Below are 21272 nucleotides of genomic sequence, written 5' to 3'. Positions count from 1 at the left end.
AGAAGCACTTTCCATGACAGGCATTGTTGAAAAAAAAAAAAATATCACGAACTAAGTAAATAATAAAACGAAGGTTCAAATATCAAGCAAATAGCAACCAAATACAAGCCAATTATAATTTTAAAGTAAGGACTCACCTTTTGCCGAAAGTCTCCACCACCGCTGCCACCAATGTTGGACGGCGAAAGGCCGCCCTCGGAGACGGGTCCGGCACTGCGTCCGGCAAAGACGGTGGCGGAGAAGTGAGTGGTGTATTTACAGAAACATAGGTTTTTATGGGGTGTCGGGACGCCGTCACGTGACCGGGTGGCCGTCGGCCAAGAGCCGACGGTCCCGTGTTGCTGGGCGCCCCAGACACCCAGACAGAAGACCAGACGGGTAAAAAGAGAGGTTAGAAGAGATATGGTATTGGGGCCTCCATCCGGGAGTGGGAGGCCATGATTTCCTTCTCCACACTAGGGCGTCACCTCTCCGCACTGCCACCACGTCTCACGGCGAAATGACGGACGAGCGGCGGCCAGTGGGCCGTGAGGGGTCGACCAGTGTCCCCGACAGCTGCCCGGTGTGGCGCCCACACCCACACCGGGACAGCCGGTATATCAGCAGAGCACGCAGAGCCGGCACTGGCAGTCCAGCGGCCAGCAGCCCTCCGACACCAGGTGAGAGAACAGGTGCCGACGGGCGACGGGACTCGGGTTCGAAGGAGGGTGTGCATTTCAGATAATGAATTACTGGTCTGCTCGACAGCTTAGCTATGTAACTTTGTCAAAACGAATTGCTATATGTAGTATACGAAGCAGTATTGAAAACTACATATTCTTGGTTTAAATAATATTGGATTTATATGAATTCACGGCGAGCATACGGTGTCATTTGAGGCGCCGCTCGGTCAGGAAGGGTGTGTGTGTCTGGATTACGCACGACATGCAGCCTACTCCGCAGGGTATGCTGCGCCGCAGGCCCGCAACACCCGTGTGACCCGGCGCAGTATCTGTCCAGGCGCACGGTAGTGCTGCCATCTATGGGCAGAATTGTAGCGAGTTGCGCTGTCCTGGCGAGTATGCTGCACCGCAACATGCGAGTTATGCGGCACAGTATCTGTCCAGGCGCTCAATAGTGCTGCCATCTATGGGGGGAGTTTTAACGAGCGGGCAGCACCGCACCTGCCTCGACTTCGAAGGTGATATAAAGAGGACAGTTACTTTTCGGGTAAAAATGTCTTCTTATCTTTTAAAAGCTGCTTACCTTCCAAACAATGAATAAATAGACATAGCCAGTTGAAAGACGCACGAAGAGGCACCTTGCAACTTGCATACAGTGAAACAGGAACTGACAGCTGCCTGCTACAATAGTGACAGGTTCGGGCAACGTTTATCCGTTACCGTATTTATGTAACCAATCACTTCCAACAGGTACACAGTCACCATGGAACTGTCCATCACCGTCGTCTTTATGACCGTGGCCGTTCTACACCATGCCGGCGCCTTCGAGCGTCAGTATTCAGGTTAGTAGCTGGTTTTGGAGATTTGGAGGCAGTCGCTCAATTGATTCATTTCCCAAGCAAATGTTAACTGTACCATGAAAGTGCAACGTTGCCCCGTCTGCCTTTCGTCAGGACACCAAGCTCATCACTCACCGCCCTTCTGCCTCTTCCCGTCCACAGTGTGGTCCGGCCAGGACTGCGGCGTCCCCTGCTGGTCCGGGCCGCCGGCCCCGCGACCGCTGCCCTCCGTCCGTCTCTCGGTACCGGCCGTCTTCCCGCCGCCCGACCTCTCGGCGGCGGCGGCAGGCTCAGCTGACGAGCGGACCGAGCCGGCCGCCGGCGGTGACCCGGTGACCTCTGGACGGCCCGGGGCGACGGCAGGGGTCGAGACCAAACGCAGCCCAGCGGCGCAGTACACGCACTACCCGGCCCGGTTTCAGAGCGAACAGTATAAGGTGGGTCACTGCTGGGCGATGTATTTGGTGATAGGTAGAATGTTTTGTGCTCATATATCATAGCGTTTGCGAAAAGAAATAAGCTGGAAAGCTAGTGTTGTGTTCTTATCATTACCTTTCAAACGTAAGAAGTGACTCAAGCTAACGTCGTGTCGCAACTCGCAAGATACATAAATTTAATCCTCTCCTTCTCTTGCTCTTCTTTAAGTCATTGGGGTTCCGAAAGAGCACTGTAGCAAGAACATCATATTTCTCCTGACTCCGCAGACATTGACCCCGTCGAACCCGAAGCACATCATCGTTTATAGTCCCCTTGCCATAGCAGCGTAGCTCACTCTACTCCAAAACTTATCCTCGATATCCATCTTTTTCAGGTGTGTCAGCCGTCGTCTGGCCAGATCGTGCAGTTTCTGCGGGCGCTGCACGCCGCCCGCCGGGGAGAGTCCAACCAACTGGCCACGCTCTGTGGCACCACGCGGCCCGTGGACGGCATTCAGACCAACATGAGGTTCTTCGGGTGAGACATCGGTGACCGGCATCCAGGCCAACCTGAGATTCTTCGGGAGAGGCAACGCCTCGACCACGGAACACCAGATCGAACCACCGAGATCCCATACAGCTCCCCTGATTATGCTCAAGTTAATCAGCTTGCATATATGCCGATTGATTGTTGAAAATGTTAACTTGAAAGCTTGGGCCAATGCTGACATCACGGCACTTGGCATCTGATCTGATACAATGGATGAGCACCGTACCGACTTTAGGACGGGTGGATTACGACGTTTGATGATATAGATCTGGATCTCTCAAAAGGTAACAAACATTGTTGCACTGCCTTCTTTTTTTTTTGATAGGGACTAAGCTGGTCCCACCCTGCAAGTAAAGGGAAGAAATTTCTTGAACACCATAAAGCTGCGGGTGTTGCGACCAGGATAAATGGTGGTTTCTGAGCCTGGCCGCAAACTTGGCTATCTCAACTCAAAACTAATGTTAAGGTGGGATGGTCCCTTTAAATAATTTTAAATACTTTTTCGCGAATTGTGCACTTCTGGCACCAGTTTTAAAAAGAAAATGAAAAATAATAATGTCAAAATGAAAAACAACGATATCTTCATATTTCACGAAGGTGGCCCTTTTCCTTTAAAACACTTTGGATTATGGGGCTGCGGATTCCGGCGAGGGGGGGAGGCAGGGCATGTGCACTTGCAGACGTTGAAAATCCCAAGGTGTGCAAACTGCAAACACTAATTTTTGCACATCCACATTTCATTGCAGGCTCATGCGGGCTAATAAGGGCTCTCACAGGCGCTTGCTTGTCTGAGCCCGATGCTCGAGGGCCCCAGCCCGAGCCTGATGGCCCCGCACCGGAACTTTAAGTCCTAAACAGGTACAGTCCACAGCAGAAGTAATGTGTGGTTTCAGTCATGGGTATGTTCTGCTTCTGAAGCCTAGGAACGATTAGCCAGACTGCAACGAGACTTTAAATGTAGCTTACATGTATCTTCACCCTTGCAGCTACAACTTTGTCTATTGACGTCTTCTTTTCAATCAGTCCGCATTTAAAAATCGTCGGTCAAAGCCATCCGTTGAGATTGGTAAAACCACACATTACTTTAGCGGTGGGCTGTACGTGCGGGTGTTATCTTGCAGGTTATCTCAGGGCCCCATGGGCCAGTATCGAAAGGCTCTCGCCGGCTCTTAAGGGCCCCAGCCCCCTTAGGTCTCTTGGGGCCGAAGTCTGAGGGCCCCGCACCGGTACCTAAAAGCCCAGTTATCCCAGCTGGCCCCACGCCAGTTTCGCTCTGGAGTGGTGAGGATGACCCGGATACCATTTACTGAAATGGATAGGTCATCTGAGGTCAAATATGGTAAAAAGTAGTTTTTCCACGATATAATGGTGCTTAAAACTAGTAAATAGTGTGGTACCAAACTGTCATGACATGTCGATCGCTAGGTGCAAAAAGACCTGCTTGGGTCAAGACAAGACCTGACCTTGACGTGGGTCGAATAGTGAAAGTGACCTACCGACTACCGAGGCCTATCAAATACATATTTCGAACCATCTCGACGGAAAAAGGATGGTACAAATTTTATGTCTAACGAGTTCAAAACGATTAAGCTAAAACGGTCGGAGCTTGGGCGGGGAAGCTACCCCGCCTGCCCCCCCCCCCCATCCCCGTGGCGACGATAATGATTGAAGCCCAGAGGCTTTGCCTGTAAGCGTATTAAGTTGAATTATCGGGCTGCAAATGTAGGTACAGGTAATCGGTCGGCTGCCATTAACCCGCGCTGGGGGTGGGAAGGGGGGGGGGACTCTACAGAGAACTCCCCTCGCTTTTCTGCAACATCTTCTAAACGACTGGGCGTATCCATGCACACGAATTTGCAGTAGGGTGAAGTCGTATAAGAGTACGCACTTAGTGGATTTCTTGCTCTCATTTGTTTAATATTTGAAGGAAAGAACTCGCAAATAGGGAATATTAAAGTTCATTGAATTAGCCATCAACCCATGGGGCAACGATCCTTCAGCGTAAATGGAAGTGGTCTAAAACCGACATTTTCTGAACCGTTGCACTTGCGTACTCTTACCATATGGGGTGTGTAAGAGTACGCACGCCAGGCGGGTGGAGTACGCAAGCATATGAACACACACCTATGCAGCTTGCACTGTCCAAATGCTTAACTTCAAACTTAGAATGCATTTAAGTTAATTCTAGTATCCAAAAAGAAAAACATAAAATAAATCTTTCAAGTCTATAAATCAGGAAATAATCATGTCGTGTGTTTCTTTTAAAAAATGCACAATCAAAAAGGAGAATAACTCGTATTTGGAAGAATTTCGGGTACGCATCTGCATCACAGTGCTCCATTGATGATATACCTTCTAAACAAACGTCGTTGAGCGATAGATTAATAATTCTATATTTCTGTATATTCGATTTAATGTATAATTCTGCGTACTCTTACCCTCCTGAACAGTGCGTCCTCTTACCGTACCTGCAATTCGCGCACAAAACAACCCCGAAACTTTGTGCAAAACTTCGCAAACAGAATATTGCACTGTACAGTATTTCCCCAGATAACCTAACAAGTTTCCCACAACAATCACGGAAATGTACCTTATCTCAACTGCCAAGTATCAAAATTATTGTACCATATCATAATAATATCATAACGCTCGAAAATAATATTCATCGCCTTAAACTCAACAGCGTCGCCGCTCAACGCCCACGTTCCGTTGGTGACATGCACGCACTGACGGCTTCATGTCACTTCATGAACTCGACAAACCCGCGTTGCTAAGCAACCGAAACAGCTGATGCGTACTCTTATCGCCCGCGTACTCTTACCCGCCCTTACCCTACCTACTACCTTGAACCTTCGGCTCCATCACTTTGACACCTCGTGTTCCAATGAAAATTTTTTCGCTTCTCATAGGTCAACCGGAAATAACGTCAGAGTGACGTCATGTTCGGTCAATTTCGATGCAAAACATTCAGCTACGGTAATCGCTCCCAAGAGCTTAGTTTCTTAACTAAATCATTTTTCTTAGGTGTTGATTTTTATCCGCTGGGACTGAGAGCGTGAGATGATGTCCCCGTATAGCCCAAATCTTTAACGAGCTTGCAAAAGATGACTGATGTCATCACTGTCAACCGTGGAAGCCAAATGGCTACCCATCTACGCTGGAGTACGAAAAACATCATCTCACTAAATCATTTTTCTTAGATGAGAGAACTCAGAATACATACGGATCTGTAGGGTAAGGTGCCTAATTAGCGACCCCCTTAATTTGAACCGTCATTGCTCACGCTCTATGGGTGCCACTGTATTACTGGCTTGATCTTCGAAGAGATCGTACATTTTGCTATTAAAATCCATTCATTTTCTGCACCAATATCCACTTATTTATTTGCACTGAGCATTTTGGCAAACTATTGCAATATAGGGAACTCGTCCCGATTAACGACCACGGTGAGGGTCGCTGAGGGTCTATGGGTTTCCCCATAATAAAAATGGCAAAAAAAAAAATGCGATGCCTGCAAATTTGCAATATGGTTCCAAACAGGCAACTTATACGCAAAGCACTCAATCATTGGAACAGGAGCGTTTGTCCAACGCCTTTATGAAGGTGAAAACTGATCACGTGATGCACCAAAGGCAAAAATAAGGCGAAAACCCATATATCGCGGGCTGTCTCGCATGATATTCGAGGCCCGCCCTGGATTCGGCATCGGCACCCCTGCAGTCGGTGACGACAGTTGGTATCACCCGCACACATCGCAAACTTCAGCAACACCTCATTTTAATTTCTGTCTGTTTCCTTTCTTTCCCTTCTTGAGCTATTTGCGACCGTGTTGGGCGCAAATAGGAAATATGGGTTGCGACACATTTTTGACTACCATGCAGTGCACAGTAACAAGATTCAATACGGGAAAACGGCAATCAATTGGAAAAGGATTGTCGATTTAGAATAAAAAAGGTGCATTATCTTAATGTGCATCACTTTTCATCAGATAGGGTCCAAATGCACACGTTTTGGATAAGAAACTGGCCATTTTCGTCGCAACTCCCCTAAAACGTTCACCAGAAGCACCAACAACCGGAAAAGAATTTAGTTTGGTAACCAAAGTATGGCAGACCTTTTGACATTGTTTTTACCCCGATTTATCTTCCCAGCTTTTCTGTAGGGAGGTAGGTCGCAAATAGGAAAGGGTGCTAATTAGGCACCTTACCCTACAGTGGGGGAAGCCGGGGGAAGCCCGGCATAATAAGCTCTTGTTGATACCCTGTTAGCTTGATAAGTTAACTGGCCGTGTTGTCCCAAACACGGTTGCCTGGCCGTGTTGTTTACGTTTTTTTTTTTTAGATTTCACCTCTGTCGATCGTCCCCCCCAGTCAAAAATCCGTGGCGACGCCCCTGCCTGCAGCCTCAACGAATAACTTCTAGTAAAGTTATCCATCAAACCAAATACCATCGACCTCCTAACCTTTCGGTAATGCCACCAGGCGCCAACAGCTAACAGCTCTGTCCGCAATTCATTGCTTTAAGTGCATCTGTACCCAGGGCCTATTTTAAGACAATTGGACTGGGGTGGCCAGGCAGTGGTGGCCAGGGGCGGATCCAGGAAAACTCCAAGCGGGAGGGTCATGAATCGAAGTGGTGCCCCTACCTATACCCAAAATTAAAAACTCAACGGATTTCGTCCACTTCATTTTGGTGGTGCCCCCATTTTCAGTTTTTTATTTTTATTTTTATTTTTAGTCAGTATCTTAACTCTTAGCCACAACCACATTTACCAATTGTAAGCAAGTATATATGAATGTGCTATGTGCATAGATGCTATGTGTATATATGTTGTGGACGCTGAGTAGTGAGTACTTACCAGGAACGTTATCAGGTAAGCAAATCGTTGTCAGTCCGACGAACTTGACCCTGGCGTCTAAAGGGTCTGTCCTTGACACTTCAGGCTTGTCAGGGGCACCAAAGTCCTTCCAGGGACACCACAAACCTTTCAGGGGCACCTACGGCCTTGTAGGGGCGCCACAGGCCCGCCAGGGGCACCACAGGCCTGCCAGGAAGTAGGGGCACCACAGGTCTAGCAAGTATACACGACAGGCCTGTCAGGGGCACAACGGACCTGTTGGGCCCATGAGCACCCCTAGGGGCAGGGGCACCACAGTCCTTCCAGGGGCACCGCAGGCCTGTGAGGGGCACCAGCGGCCTAGCAGGGGCACCAGTCAACACAGGCCTGCCAGGGGCACCACAGACCTGCAAGGGGCACCAGAGGTCTGCCAGGAGCACCACCGACCTCGCAGGGGTAACTTGGGCCTGTCAGGGGCCAGGGGCACCACGGGCCTGTCAAGAGGCACTTCAGGCTTTTCAGGGGCACCATAGTCCTCTCCGGGCGCAGGGGTAGCAGGGGCACCAGAGGCCTGCCAGGGGCACTACAGGCCTAGCAAGGGCACCACTGGTCTATCAGGGGCACCACGAGCCTGTCATAGCCAGGCATCTCAGGCTTGTCAAAGCCCAGGGGCACCACAGGTCTGTGAGGGGCACCAGCGACCTAGCAGGGGCACCAGTCAACACAGGTCTGCCAGGGGCGCCACAGACCTGCCAGGGGCACCACAGACCTGCCAGGGGCACCAGAGGTCTGCTAGGGGCACCACCGGCCTCGCAGGGGCACCTTGGGCCTGTCAGGGGCACCACGGGCCTGCCGAGGGGCACTTCAGACTTTTCAGGGGCACCAGTCCTCTCCGGGCGCAGGGGTACCAGCGGCCTAGCAAGGGCACCAGAGGCCTGCCAGGGGCACCAGCGGCCTAGCAAGGGCACCAGAGGCCTGCCAGGGGCACCACAGGCCTAACAAGGGCACCACGGGCCTGTTAGGGGCACCTCAGGCTTGTCAGGGCCCAGGGACACCACAGTCCTTCCAAGGGCACCGCAAGCCTGTCAGGGGCACCAGAGGCCTGCCAGGGGCACCACAGGCCTAGCAAGGGCACCACTGGCCTGTCAGGGACACTTCAGGCTTGTCAGGGCCCAGGGGCACCACAGTCCTTCCAGGGGCATTACAAGCCTGTCAGGGGCACCAGAGGCCTAGCAAGGGCACCACAGGCCTGCCATGGACACCACAGGCCTGCCAGGGGCACCACCGCCCTTGCAGGGGCGCCTCAGGCCTGTCAGGGGCACCACGTGCCTACCGGGGACACTTCAGGCTTGTCAGGGGCGTTACAGTCCTGTCAGGGCCCAGGGGCACCAGGCCCGTGGTGTCCCTGCTAGGCCTGTGGTGCCCCTGGCGGTCCTGTGGTGCCCCTGTCAGGACTGTGATACCCCTGATAGGCCGGTGGTGCCCCTGGCAGGTCTTTGGGCCCCCGGGCCTCAAGGGGGGGCCATGACCCATGTGACCCCCCCCCCCCTTGGATCCGCCCCTGGTGGTGGCGCCCCTGTCTCTTGTGTTGGCGCCCCCCCCCCCCACCGAAATACTGCTGTGCGCAGCATTTCGATGGGGGGGGGGGGGCGTCGCAATCGAGTCTCAGAATCTTTTCTTTGTGACGGTAGTACGTAAGGACTAACGTTTCGGGAAAGTGTCTGGAGGCCTTTGTTGGCATAGTTTTTTTTTCTAACATAGCCCTTTCGGGCGATGCATGGAAAGAATTAAGCCAAAAGTCGGCTGTGCATGGTGCAACCCCCTTTCGTCAGAGAACTTTTACTGCTTATGCCGATGGCCCTCAAATTCCCCCCCCCCCGATCCGTCCATGATAAACACCTTCCCATACCAAGCAGCCGGCGTCACTCGAGGTCACTTTATCTTGAAATTTCGATATCGATGACCTAAGGTCAGGTCAATTTTTCGACCTCTCCATTAGGTATAAGTCAATGGGAGAAAATTGAAAAGCGCCTCTTTTAGACGAACGCCATTCTAAACATTTTCAAACACTAAATTACGAGTTAACATGACACGCTGAACCAGAAAATGGCACCCGTGACCCCTCGTTATGCCCCCGAGGTCATATCAGGTCACGAATGGTATCTAACAGTTTTTCGCTAATAACTTCTGATAGAGGCAAGCTAGAGCGATGAAAACGCCTTAGATGTGTTCGGCTCGACGTTGCGGATCGACTGATATGCAGCACGACCTTTTCCGGTCAGGTCATTACCTTGACCTGTAGTCAAATTTTCAAGTTGACCTTTCAAGGTCAAATTATAGTTCATTCGACGCGTCTAGACGAGAGGAACACCATGCTGGCAAAAATACTGTCGTGTCTCTCTTGAGTCAAAAGTTATTGAAGAAAACGAAGTTTTTGCACTCTGGAGGCTAAACCGTTGACCTGAGGTCAAACCTGAGAACATTATTCAGAAAGCCCTGTAAAAGAGCTATCGATTGCGCTTTTCCGCGGCGCTGTAGCTCTATTGGTTCCCGAGTTGTCCGTCGGCAGTTTCGAAAAATGTTGAAATAACAAAATTTGACCTTTGATGACCTTTGGTGACCTGACCTTTGACCTGACCTAAAAAAATAACAAGTGGGTATTTTCGTCATGGTTTTTGACGTCCTTTCGGATGCCGCTTACCGCGTGTCGCTACTTGGCCCAGGAGCCGACTTAGAAGGGGGGTGTTCAAATCCCCGCCCCCCCCCCCCCAGCAGGGCGTGGAAATCCAGGACCCCCAGTGGGGCGCGGGTTAAACCGCCGCCCGCCAGATTTTTCTCTTGGAAATACCCTCGTCAGAAGCAATGCGTGCACGTGCGTTTGAAAATCCATTGTTGATCACACGGCCTGTCTCATAGCCACATGACAAATTTAATTTTGCGGCCGATACTGATAGGGCTCCCAAAGGTGCAGTTGGCGCCCCAGTAGTGGTGTGGCGCCCCAATCGTGTCTGGGCGCCCGAATGTTGATAGGGCTCTTCAGTCGTGGTAGGCGCCCAAGTGCTGGTAGGGCGCCCCATTGCCGGTAGTGTGTCCCAATCGAATTAGAGAGTCCCATAGCTCAGTTGGTAGAGCACCGGACTCCCGGTAGTGAGAGCCCGGGTTCGAGTCGCTCCGGTGCTCGATATTTGAGACTCCTGACGGGGATGGTCTGCGGTTGGTGGGAGCAGCCGCAGCCAGTTGAAGTCAGTTGAGTGGGACAGGTTGTGTCCGGCTTTGAAGGGCACGTTAAACTTAGGCATCTAAATTATTCCGTTACCCGGAATTGCGCGATCAGACAGTAGGGGTCGGGGTCTACGCAACAAGCTCTGCTTAGCGTGGGCTCCGGCTCTGTCAATCCGTCCATTCAAACATTCAAGCTAAATTTATAAAAAAGTAGGGCGCCACAGTTGCGGCAGGGCGCCCCCAGTAGTGAGAGGGCATCCCATTGGTGGTGGTGGCGCCTCAGTGAGCCCTTTTCCCCCTGTCAAGCTGAGTTCGCCCCAAGAATGTGTCGCCTCCGTGATTGTCGGCAGCCAATATCTGTGGGCAGACTTTTGGGCTGTTTTGCACTGGGGTGGCAAAGCAAGACGACTGGGGTGGAAAACCGCACCACTGGGGTGGGTTTTGCCACCCCAGTTAACATGTTAAAATAGGCCCTGTCTGTACCGGCCGAGCAACGAGTTGCCACGCGGCGCGCAGCCGGCGGCAAGTGCAGCTGCACCTAGCGAGCGAAGAGCTAGCACGCGGCGCGCCGATTTGGCGCGCTTTTGGTTCCCGCGCTTTCCTGCTATTTGGCGGGAGACAGCTAGTGGCGGCGGCGGCGGCGGCGGTGGGAGCACAGAGCAGCCACCGGCAGTCGGCTCTGGTTGTTAATAAATATAAGCGGGATCCACTGTATAATACCTAGTGGCGTCATATTACCTAGTGACGTCACATCGTGAAGATGTGCCGCTAAACACGACGCATTCGCCACCTGTCAAGCAAGCCTAAAACTAATAGTTTATAACACATATGCCAGGTGGCGCTACTGAGTCTCTTGAGTGGCTCCATCTTTTCTGTATTGTTTTGGATGATACGATTCTGGATGTTGCATGCTTGGATGTTTCGCTCTTGGATGAACCGTCTTTGGATGATACGATTCTCAGATATTCTCGTGCTGCCATTTTGGATGATACGGTTTTGGATTCTGCATCCTTGGATGTTTCGCTCTTGGATGCTCTGAATGCTCCCAAAAGGGCCGATTTTGGATGTTATTTGGAGGTTTTGATCACTGGATGCTGCGGTTTTGGTTGTTGCGTATTTTGGATGCTGCGCTCTTGGATGCTTTAATAGTCCCCCGCGCCAGCATTTTTTTTGTAACGGCAATTTCGAAGTTAGGCTTCAGCAAGTTACGATCAATTGCCACTTTACCGATTTTAGGTCACTGGGGAAGTTTCGTATTGCGAAATTTTGTTATTGGAAACGAGCTACTACGGACGTAAGTAAGCATTCAATTCAATGCATATCATGATACCAGGGGGTCATTTCGTTACGCGAAAATATATCAATGCATATCATGTGCGTTTCATGTGGTTTTACTTACAGTGTGTATGTAGGCAGGCAAGCTCTTATTTATTGAACTTTGAAAGATGCGATATTTTTAATTTAAAAGTTAAGACGAGTGTCCAACATTGCATGTAAAACTGATTTTGTTTCTGCATGGTTATTTCTCCAATAATGTTCAATTTATTTTAATTTTCATTTTCTTTCCACAGTATGCCTCCCAAGAAAAAGACAGTACGAGGTTCCCGAAGTGCTGCAGTACATGGGAACAGTACAGTCGCACCTACAGCCGGGCCAGGCAGTGGGGATGGCAGCCTGCCATTGTTGCCATCCACCTTCCATGAAGCTGTGGAGCAGCTGGTGGAGCTAGTGCGGGGTGTTGTCGATGACACAGTCACCATGTTCAAGCTGGAGATGGCCAATGTGCCAGTCACACAAGGTGTGACAGATGTGGTGGCAGGTCTATCTGCAAAAACCCAGCAGGAGCTGTGTGGTGTGGTGCCTCTATGCGAGGTGCGACCAACTGACCTGCCAGCCAATGGCTGCTCCAGCCTCTTTGACCAGCGCCAGTATGCTGAGGCACTGCTGCACGCTGTGCGCGCCCACTTTGCCTTTGTAAAGTTTGACAGCCGACTGATCTACACAAGCACCGCCGGAGTGCGGGACCCGACGGCGGTGTCACAGCTGCTGTACGTCTTCAGCTACGTGAAGTCGGCTCCGGCCCGGGCCGAGGCCCCGGCAGCCGTCAGTGCCGCGGCTGGGCTGCCGGAGGGCCGCGGGGCCGCCAACCGGCGCCGGACGGTGGCAGTGCTGCCGCGGGCCGCCGAGAACGACGAGCCGCCGGCGGGCTCCATCGGAGACGAGCTGGAGCGGTTCCGAGACAAGCTGGACCGGGTGGAGCGCAGTCTGCTGGAGGCATCCCAGTCGCTGGCCGACGAGGACATGCGCCTCCCGGAGACGGCGCTCGACTCCAGTCTGGAGGACGTGCCGACACCGGCGCTCGGCACGGCCCTGCACACCGTCCTGCCGCGAGTCCAGGCCGCGGCCGCCGCCAAACGTACCGCCGCCGCCGCCAAGCGCACCACCGCTGCCAAGCAGAAGCCACCGCGCGGCGCCGTCACCCACGAGGAGGCGGTCGCTGCGTCCGCCGCACGCGCTGTCGCCGCCGCTGCTCCTCCCGCTCGTGCCTCGCGCACCGCTCCCACTCGCGCTCCCCGCGCGGCGCCCGCCACTGCCAGGCGCGGTAAACGCAACCGCTCGCTCACTCCGACTCCGATGGAGGTGGAGACTACGGACAACGGCGCGGCGCCTACCGTTCCGGAGCCGGAGCCGGCAGCCGGTCCGCCGAGCCCCTCCCGCCAGACGGCCGGCCACCTGCCGCAGCCCGAGTCCGACCAGCTGGTGGCCTTCTTCCAGAAGCTGAACGGCTCCCAGACGGAGCAGAGCCGCGTCTCGCTCACCTGCCGCTATGCCAAGATGCGCTACGGCCACGACGTGTCCTCGGGCGTGGTGTACCGGCTGGTGGAGGCCGCGCGCCGCCGCGGGGCCGGCCCGGCTGCCGCCGCCGCCGAGCCGGCGCCGCTGTCGGAGGAGGGCCGACGCCAAGCGGCGCTGGCCGTGTACGCCGAGCTGGACCCGGGCCACAGCGAGCAGTCGCGCGTCGCCTACACCCTGCAGTACATGCGTGTCCAGCACGCCGTCCGGCTGGAGGCCAACACGCTGTTCGGCTGGCTCGGCCAGGGCGCCAAGAAACCGACCGCCAAGAGGGCCAGGGTGCGGTAGTGCGGACTGACGAGCGAACAGCCCATCGCCAGAGACGGGTCACCCGGGATGATGGACAGAGATTATGGCTTCGGAAAGCAAGGGAATACGTTTTATAAACTGGCTTGTGCTTCGGATCTTCGGCTTCGGAAGGCAAGGGAATACGTTTTATAAACTGGCTTGTGCTTTGAAGGAGAGCTTTTAGGACTGCGATGCTTTCAGCTGATGACAAGTTTTAAACGTGCGGGCTCACTGTTGCTGGATAAAAGAACAGAATTCGAAACTCCCGTTCGGCAGTGGTGTGGTGGGTGTTTGTTGTACATTCGTCACCCGTATCTTAAAGTGCCGTGTTGTTGCAATTGTTCGGCTTCAATAGTGTCATGTTGTGCAGTGCACTGTTTTAACACCGTTCCACGCATACTAGTTTCGCTTTACTCACCTTTACCATGTTGCGGTCAACTGTGACTGGAGTGCATCCCCTCTGGTATCGATTCGTTGACTTTGATGTTCCAGTTCGTCGTCGTGTCACATGCGAAGCTGCTACGTTATTTCGCCTACCATTTGGCACTAGTTTTATTCATAGTTTTTGCAAGTTCCATCACTTATTTCACATAGCTTTTGAACATTTCTGAAATCGCGTGCAGGCGTGCTTGATACTAGTATTTTGCGCTTTCATTTATGCATTGCATCATTTACGCAGTCAGTGGACTGCAATGGAAGTATTGATGTACCTGCCAGGCGAAGCCTTGTTGGAAAAAAATACGTTTTAATGTTATGATTCGTTTGTTTTCTGCCTTGGGTCCGAGGCAAGATTACTGATTACTTAACTAATAACCCGACGTACCAGTGTAAAATCATTCACCGGCTCAATCGAACATCTGGCTGTTTCCCGTTGGGCGCGCGACTAGTGCGTCGTGTTGCGGATCACGTCGCTATCTCAGTGGGCTTAGGCCGTTTCATATGTCCATATGTATTCATGTGGTCAACAGGGAGCGAGACTGATCGAACTGAGCAACGTCAATGGGTCACGCTGCTGTCCCCTGCATCAACAAATGGCAGCAAATCGCAGTCTGGCTGAAAGTAGGTGCCTGAGGGCGAGCTGCTGCAAGCATTTTGCCGGTTTCCTGTCCCATCTTGAGGCAGATTACGGACCGGTGGAGTAGACACCAGCCTCCTCCGAATAAGATTCAGTTGAAGGCAATATATCTCCGACCGGCGGAGACAGTCGGGGACGGGGCGGTCGCGCCCATCCCCATGGAGCAGGAGTCGCCAGGATAGGGGAGTTAGGGGCGGAACGGCTTCGTTTAGCCGACCAGGCTTTGGGAAAATGCGGTCGCTGTTCCTCCTCATGACGCGCGGAGCCTTCACGCCTCAGTCAGGATCGAATTCCCTGTTCCGAGCTGGGCGGTTACCCTATCCGACCTGAGTAGGCCTGTTGAGATAGGTCCTACTCCTCTACGATGGGTGGGTTGGCTGCAGTAGCGGCGGAACACCTTTAATTAAGGGGGGCCGGGGGGGGGCACTGCCGACTTTTGGTCCCATTCTTTCAATCCAACGCCCATAGGGCCAATGTTAGAATGCCAAAATCAGAGGGGGGCACGGTGCCCTCCCCATTCCGCCGCCCCTTCATGTGCAGGGCGTACGGGTCAGTACAGAATCTCGAATATAGGCACCTGATGTGTCATGATGTGATGTGTATTTAGGGCCTTGGATGTGCCCTCTCCCAAAGTTTCTCTGTCCTGTATTGTCCTGTATTTAGACTTTAGAGCCTTGCTCTGCCCTCTGCGGTAGACGTGAAAATGCTACTTTGATAATTTATCGCTAGATGGCGGGACTGAAAACCTCACATAATTTTTTTTACAATTCTGACGAGGGTGAGACTTTTCATTAATGCTCAATAGCAATAATTGCTGCTACCAGCGCTCGATTTAACAGATGTCCACGAATCACTTCTGGCAAACGCGTTGTTGAAATTAAATGGCAGCAAGAACTGAATACAATTTAAGTTTTTTAGCAAAGGTTCAGCACGCTGCGATGCTCGACAAATTGTTGTGCAATCGAAACGTTGCAGATGGTGGATGGAAGTGTGGTGCGTTATGCAGCTTCAGTTCTTTGGGTGTATTTTCCAAATTTTCTTGAATTAATAGGGCGTGGAATTTGATAGCATGTTACGAGCCTGTGAGCTATAGCACGGACGTCAGTTCTGAAGATTGCCTATTGGTGGGGCTCTTTTATATGGCTAATTCCAGGAATCAGGATATCAAGCTTCAAAGCCATTCTTGTAAATTTTCCCAGCATTAGTTTTTGATAGTCGAGAACAAGTTTTGTAAATTATTTATTCATGGATGGCTCCCTACTATGGGTGGGACCTGTGGCTTAAGCTGATAAAATTGGAAGACCTGACGGTTAGCACACATAATTCAAATTTGAAATAGGCAATTCAATTCAAAATCAAATTTCAGTCAAGCAATATTGTTTGTTCATAAACTGTTGTTGCATTATTCCTTATATTATGAAGCTGCATTTCATGCTCATTGGCTTCAGCCTTCAACTGTCAAAATGGTATTTAGGGGTCTGTGATGCTGCTGCACATTGGAATTGTTTTTTGACATTTTGTTATTAATCATCACTTACTCATCTCAATTGCTTATATTTTTCACCATTTTTTTTGTGGTGGCTTCCTTATAAGTTAGCTCCATGAAGCTATGAAGTAGGTAGATCCTGAACATGATTTTTTTTTTTGGATAGGTTAAGGTCTTAACATCAGATTTGAATTATGAACAGTGGCAGCCTATCTTGCTTACTTGAGTGCTAACTGCTTAAGTATCTCCTCAGATTCTGAAGCTTCATACTACTCTAATGGCCCATGAAGCAACAAAACCATGTGCACTGTTTATCAGTGTTACCAATTATATTCAGAGGCTCCTTACATGTTTTTAGCATGAAAAGAAATGAAAACAGCAATTTGTCAGTTTTCAGCTGTTTATGAAAGTTTTGATCTATTTGATGCTACCTTTCAACAGCTTGTGTCTCACTCACACCAGTCACACCTCAGATTCTGATGTTTTCCCCAGTATACTACCTATAAAGTATTATGCTATGTGGCTTCATATTTTCTACAAACCCATTGTCTTCAATAGTAAAATGTCCATTGTTTTGAGCTGCATCATCTGAAAGCATAATCAAAGTCCTAAGAGGCCTAGAGTGTATTTTCTTCCCAGCCGGCTGCCTTGAGACTAACGCCCACCTCTGCCTGTGTCCTCAAGTAGTGCCCCTTCTGTGACCAGTGAGTCCGCGGCCCGCCTGTGCCGTCCCTCTACCGCTATGCCGCGCACGGTGTCGGCCGCACAGCTGGCCGCGCTGCAGCGACACCCAGACCGCGTGCGCAACATCTGCATCCTGGCGCATGTCGACCACGGCAAGACGACGCTGGCTGACGCTCTGGTGGCCAGCAACGGCGTCATCTCGCCGCGGCTGGCCGGCCGGCTGCGCTACCTGGACAGCCGGCCCGACGAGCAGCGGCGCGGCATCACCATGAAGAGCTCGGCGATCGCGCTGCACCACACCGACCCGGCCGGCCAGCACCAGCTGGTGAACCTGATCGACTCGCCGGGCCACGTGGACTTTTCGTCGGAGGTGAGCACGGCGGTGCGGCTGTGCGACGGCGCGCTGGTGCTGGTGGACGTGGTGGAGGGCGTGTGCGCCCAGACGGAGGTGGTGCTGCGACAGGCCTGGACCGAGGGCATCCGGCCCGTGCTGGTGCTCAACAAGATCGACCGGCTGGTGCTGGAGCTGGGCCTGACGCCGCTCAGCGCGCACGTCCACCTGACGCAGGTACGGAATCGACGGGAACGATATGAGATTTGAGAATTAGAAAACAAACTTTCAATGTCAAAACGGCCATAACCATATCTTCGGAAAATGTGAAAGCTTTTATCCGTAACGAACTCGTAGCTTTTTTTAATCGTAAATTCATTGAAAGTTTTGACATTAAAAGTTTGATTACTAACATACCTGTAGGTGAAACAGTTAACATAGCGATCAACTCTCTCTTCAGCCAGACTGACAGCGTCAGTTGCATCTCTCGGAAACTATTCCGCTCAATGTAAGAATTAGAAACACACGGGTGTTTCGCCGGTTCTGCTTCATAGTAGACATTTGATGCTGGCTTTTTACGTTTAGTTTGTCTTGGAATTCCGTGACCGTGCCTATACAATTACTTGATTATCGTGACTCATGCAATATCGTATACATGACTGAAGAATACACTTCTATTTCGGCGAGCAGATGAGTGGGCCGAAGATATGTTCGATGCGTGTTGTCTGACTATGACCGTCCGCCGTCCGTCAGGTGCTGGAACAGGTGAACGCCGTCATGGCTGAGCTGTTCACCACTGAGTTCCTGGAGCGGCCGGCCGCCGCGCCGCGGCCCGACCCCTCCCCGGCCGACGCCGAACAGGACCCGGCCACCCGAGACGTGTCCGACTGGTCCACCGGCCTCGAGGACGCCGACGACTCGAGCGTCTACTTCTCACCAGATGCCGGCAACGTGCTCTTCGCCAGCGCCTACGACGGCTGGGGCTTCGGCATCCGCCACTTCAGCCGCATCTACAGCGAGAAACTCGGCATCCGCGAAGAGGTACTCAACAAGACGCTCTGGGGAGACTTCTACCTCAACGCCAAGACCAAGCGGATCATGAAGGGCGCCCAGGAGAAGGCCAAGGTGCCGCTGTTTGTCCAGTTCATCCTGCAGAACGTGTGGGCCGCGTACGAGGCGATCGCCGTGCGCCGCGATAAAGATATGACCGAGAAGATAATCTCCAGGCTGAAGCTGACCGTGTCGCCGCGAGACATGCGCTCGACCGACCCGCGCGTCCAGCTACAGGCTGTGTTCTCGCAGTGGCTGCCGCTGGCGCCGGCTGTGCTCGATATGGTGGTGGCGCGCCTCCCGGCCGCGTCCAGTCTCTCCGAGGAGCGCGCCGAGCGCCTGCTGGCTGGCCGCGGCGTTGAGTTCGACCAGCTGCCGGACGAGACCCGCGCGCTGCGCGAGCTCTTCACGCGCTGTGACGCCGCCGAGGAAGCCCCCGTGATCGTGTTTGTGTCCAAGATGGTGGCCGTGGACCGGAGCGAGCTGCCGGAGAATCGCGCCCGTCCGCTGACTGCTGAGGAGATGGAGCGCCGCCGCGAGGAGGCACGCCGCAGACACGCGGAGCGGGCAGCCGCCGCCGCAGCCGCAGCAGCCGAGGGAACGCCCGACAACGACGCATCGGCGGGCGTGCCGCTGTCGGAGGAGCAGGTAGCGGCGCTGCGCCAGTCGGCCGCCGCCGCTGAGCAGACCCCCGAGCCGGCCGCCGCCGACCCCAAGGAAGTGTTTGTGGCGTTCGCGCGCGTGTTCTCCGGCACACTGCGACCCGGCCGGCGACTGCTGGTGCTGGGACCCAAACACGATCCTGCCGCTGCGCTGCAGGAGCTGGCAGCGGCCGGTGCGGTGGCCACGGCCGCCTCCCTGGCCGAGCTGGCGGCCGGACAGCACATCACTGAGTGCACGGTGGGCCCGCTCTACCTGCTGATGGGCCGCGCTCTGGAGGAACTCACCGAGGCGCCGGCCGGCTGCGTGGTCGGCATCGGCGGCCTGGCAGACCACGTCCTGAAGTCAGCCACACTCGCCTCCACGCCGGCGTGCCCCGCCTTCTCGGAACTTAGCTCTGCCGTAGTGCCGATCGTGCGCGTGGCCGTGGAGCCGGCGCGGCCGGCCGACCTGCCGCGACTGGTGGCCGGACTGCGGCTGCTGAACCAGGCGGACGGCTGCGTGCGAGTCACCGTGCAGGAGAGCGGCGAGCACGTGCTCACCACGGCTGGTGAGGTGCACCTGCAGCGCTGTCTGGACGATCTCCGAGAGCGGTTCGCCGGCGTTGAAATCAATGCCTCCGAGCCGATCGTGCCGTTCCGAGAGACAATCGTCGAGCCGCCCAAGACGGACATGGTGAATGAGGCGATCGAGGAGCGGGCCGAGGACCCGGAGTCGACGGGGGGACTGGTGGAGGTCACCACGCCGGGCCGACGCGCCGTGCTGGCCGTGCGCGCCGTGCCGCTGCCGACAGAAGCCACCGAGCTGCTGGACGCGAACGCCGAGCTGCTGGCGAGTCTGCTGCGGCGGCGGCAGCGGGAGACTGCAGAGACGGACGCCGCCGCCGGCCGGCTGCGTCAGCTCTCCGAGTCGGCCGCGGACGGAGAGGCCGACGGCGAGCCCGAGAAGAGCGAGACGGAGCTGAGCGAGAAGAACCGCCGCGAGCTGCACGAGCTGCTGGGCCGCGAGCAGCGCGCTGCGCCGGCAGCGGCGGCCGTGAGCTGGAGCCGCGCGCGCCGCTGCCGAGACGAGCTGCGCCGCCGGCTGGCCGCCGCAGACAGCCCGCTGGTGCCACTCGTGGACCGCGTGTGGAGCTTCGGACCGCGCCGCTGCGGGCCGAACCTGCTCATCAACGCGACCTCCGAGTATAGCCGGCCGTCGGTGTGGGAGCCGTCGGCTGAGGGGGCCAGTGATCCCACCGGTCCGATGGCTGCCTTCGACGACAGCGTGGTGCACGGCTTTCAGCTGGCGACGGCGGCCGGCCCGCTATGCGAGGAGCCGATGCGCGGCGTCTGTTTCCTGGTGGAGTCCCTGACCCTGCAGCCTGCGGACGAGGAGGACGGTGTGGGCGCGCACGGTCCGCTCAGCGGCCAGATCATGTCGGCGGTGTCGACCGCGTGTCGGCGGGCGTTCCAAGCGCAGCCGCAGCGCCTAATGGCGGCCATGTACCGCTGCCAGGTGCAGGTGACCGGCCAGGCGCTGGGCCGCATGTACTCGGTCATCGGCCGGCGCGGCGGACGGATACTGCACGGAGACCGCAACGAGGGCTCGCACAGCTTCAGCGTCACCGCCTACGTACCGGTGGTGGAGAGCTTCCGTCTGGCGCAGGAGCTGCGGAAGGGGACGTCGGGTCTGGCGCTGCCGCAGCTCGTGTTCAGCCACTGGGAGACGCTCGACACGGACCCGTTCTGGGTGCCCACCACCGAGGAGGAGTACCTGCTCTACGGACAGAAGGCAGACACAGAGAACGCCGCGCGGCGACACATGAACGCCGTGCGCAGGCGCAAGGGGCTCGCCGTCGACGAGAAGATTGTGGAGTTTGGAGAGAAACAGCGGACACTAGCCAGGAAAAAATAGGCGCGGAATGGGCGGCAATAACAATCAGGAGGTGGGAGTCAGGGAGGGATTGGTAAATCGTTTTATCCGCCGCCAGGGCCGTCTAGGGGCCACTGCCGAGCGTGATGTTTTCGTGCCTTGGTCAACACCGGGGCGGGTTTCGATTGTGATGTCACTGTGACCGTCCCGGGATCAGCCAGGCGGGAATGATTTTACGAAAGTGGTTTGTTGTTGTTGGGGCCTACCTCGATGGATCGCATCGTCTATTTAATATACGGTGACAGAGAAGCGTTCCCTTTCTATCTCGTTCCCAGTAAGTCCAGCGTTATTTGGTACGGAAAGGGAAAATGGATCATACACGTGAACGAATGCTTTCTGTTCCGAGGTGTTCCGAAGTCCCGAGGTGCGATGAGGACACTGCAGGCCTGGCGAACGGTCTTCACT

At 54.2% G+C, this 21272-nt stretch overlaps 3 protein-coding genes across 6 annotated transcripts in view; 2 read left to right on the top strand and 1 right to left on the bottom strand.

The window, feature by feature from the left end:
• LOC122390858 (LITAF domain-containing protein-like) overlaps positions 1–1747 on the bottom strand; it is a 34240-nt gene extending 32493 nt beyond the window's left edge. Inside the window, exon 1 of the mRNA XM_043384252.1 lies at positions 1637–1747. The gene's annotated coding sequence lies outside the window, so the exon portion shown is untranslated. The remainder of the gene's footprint in view (positions 1–1636) is intronic.
• Positions 1668–21116, top strand: LOC122390854 (elongation factor-like GTPase 1). Of its 3 annotated transcripts, XM_043384234.1 has the most exons (4): positions 1668–1938; positions 2313–2455; positions 16934–17480; positions 17997–21116. In XM_043384234.1, the coding sequence occupies exons 2-4, from the start codon at positions 2442–2444 to the stop codon at positions 20847–20849; spliced, it is 3414 nt and encodes a 1137-aa protein (XP_043240169.1). In that variant the 5' UTR covers positions 1668–1938; positions 2313–2441; the 3' UTR covers positions 20850–21116. The 3 variants fall into 3 exon arrangements, with proteins under 3 accessions (XP_043240169.1, XP_043240170.1, XP_043240171.1); XM_043384235.1 differs by lacking the exons at positions 1668–1938; positions 2313–2455 and adding an exon at positions 15611–15735; XM_043384236.1 differs by lacking the exons at positions 1668–1938; positions 2313–2455 and adding an exon at positions 15697–15735 and having other exon boundaries at positions 16913–17480.
• Positions 11427–14421, top strand: LOC122390855. 2 transcript variants are annotated; one of them, XM_043384237.1, is made up of 2 exons: positions 11427–11820; positions 12098–14421. In XM_043384237.1, exons 1-2 carry the CDS (start codon positions 11591–11593, stop codon positions 13665–13667), a joined length of 1800 nt encoding a protein of 599 aa, XP_043240172.1. In that variant the 5' UTR covers positions 11427–11590; the 3' UTR covers positions 13668–14421. The 2 variants fall into 2 exon arrangements, with proteins under 2 accessions (XP_043240172.1, XP_043240173.1); XM_043384238.1 differs by having other exon boundaries at positions 11674–11824.
• Positions 21117–21272: the final 156 nt, after the last annotated feature.

This window comes from Amphibalanus amphitrite, unplaced genomic scaffold, assembly GCF_019059575.1.
Source record: "Amphibalanus amphitrite isolate SeventyFive unplaced genomic scaffold, NRLGWU_Aamphi_draft 000412F_arrow, whole genome shotgun sequence".
Lineage (NCBI taxonomy): Eukaryota > Metazoa > Arthropoda > Thecostraca > Balanomorpha > Balanidae > Amphibalanus > Amphibalanus amphitrite.
Note: the sequence above shows the minus strand (reverse complement) of the source record. Positions and strands in the feature narration are given on the sequence as shown.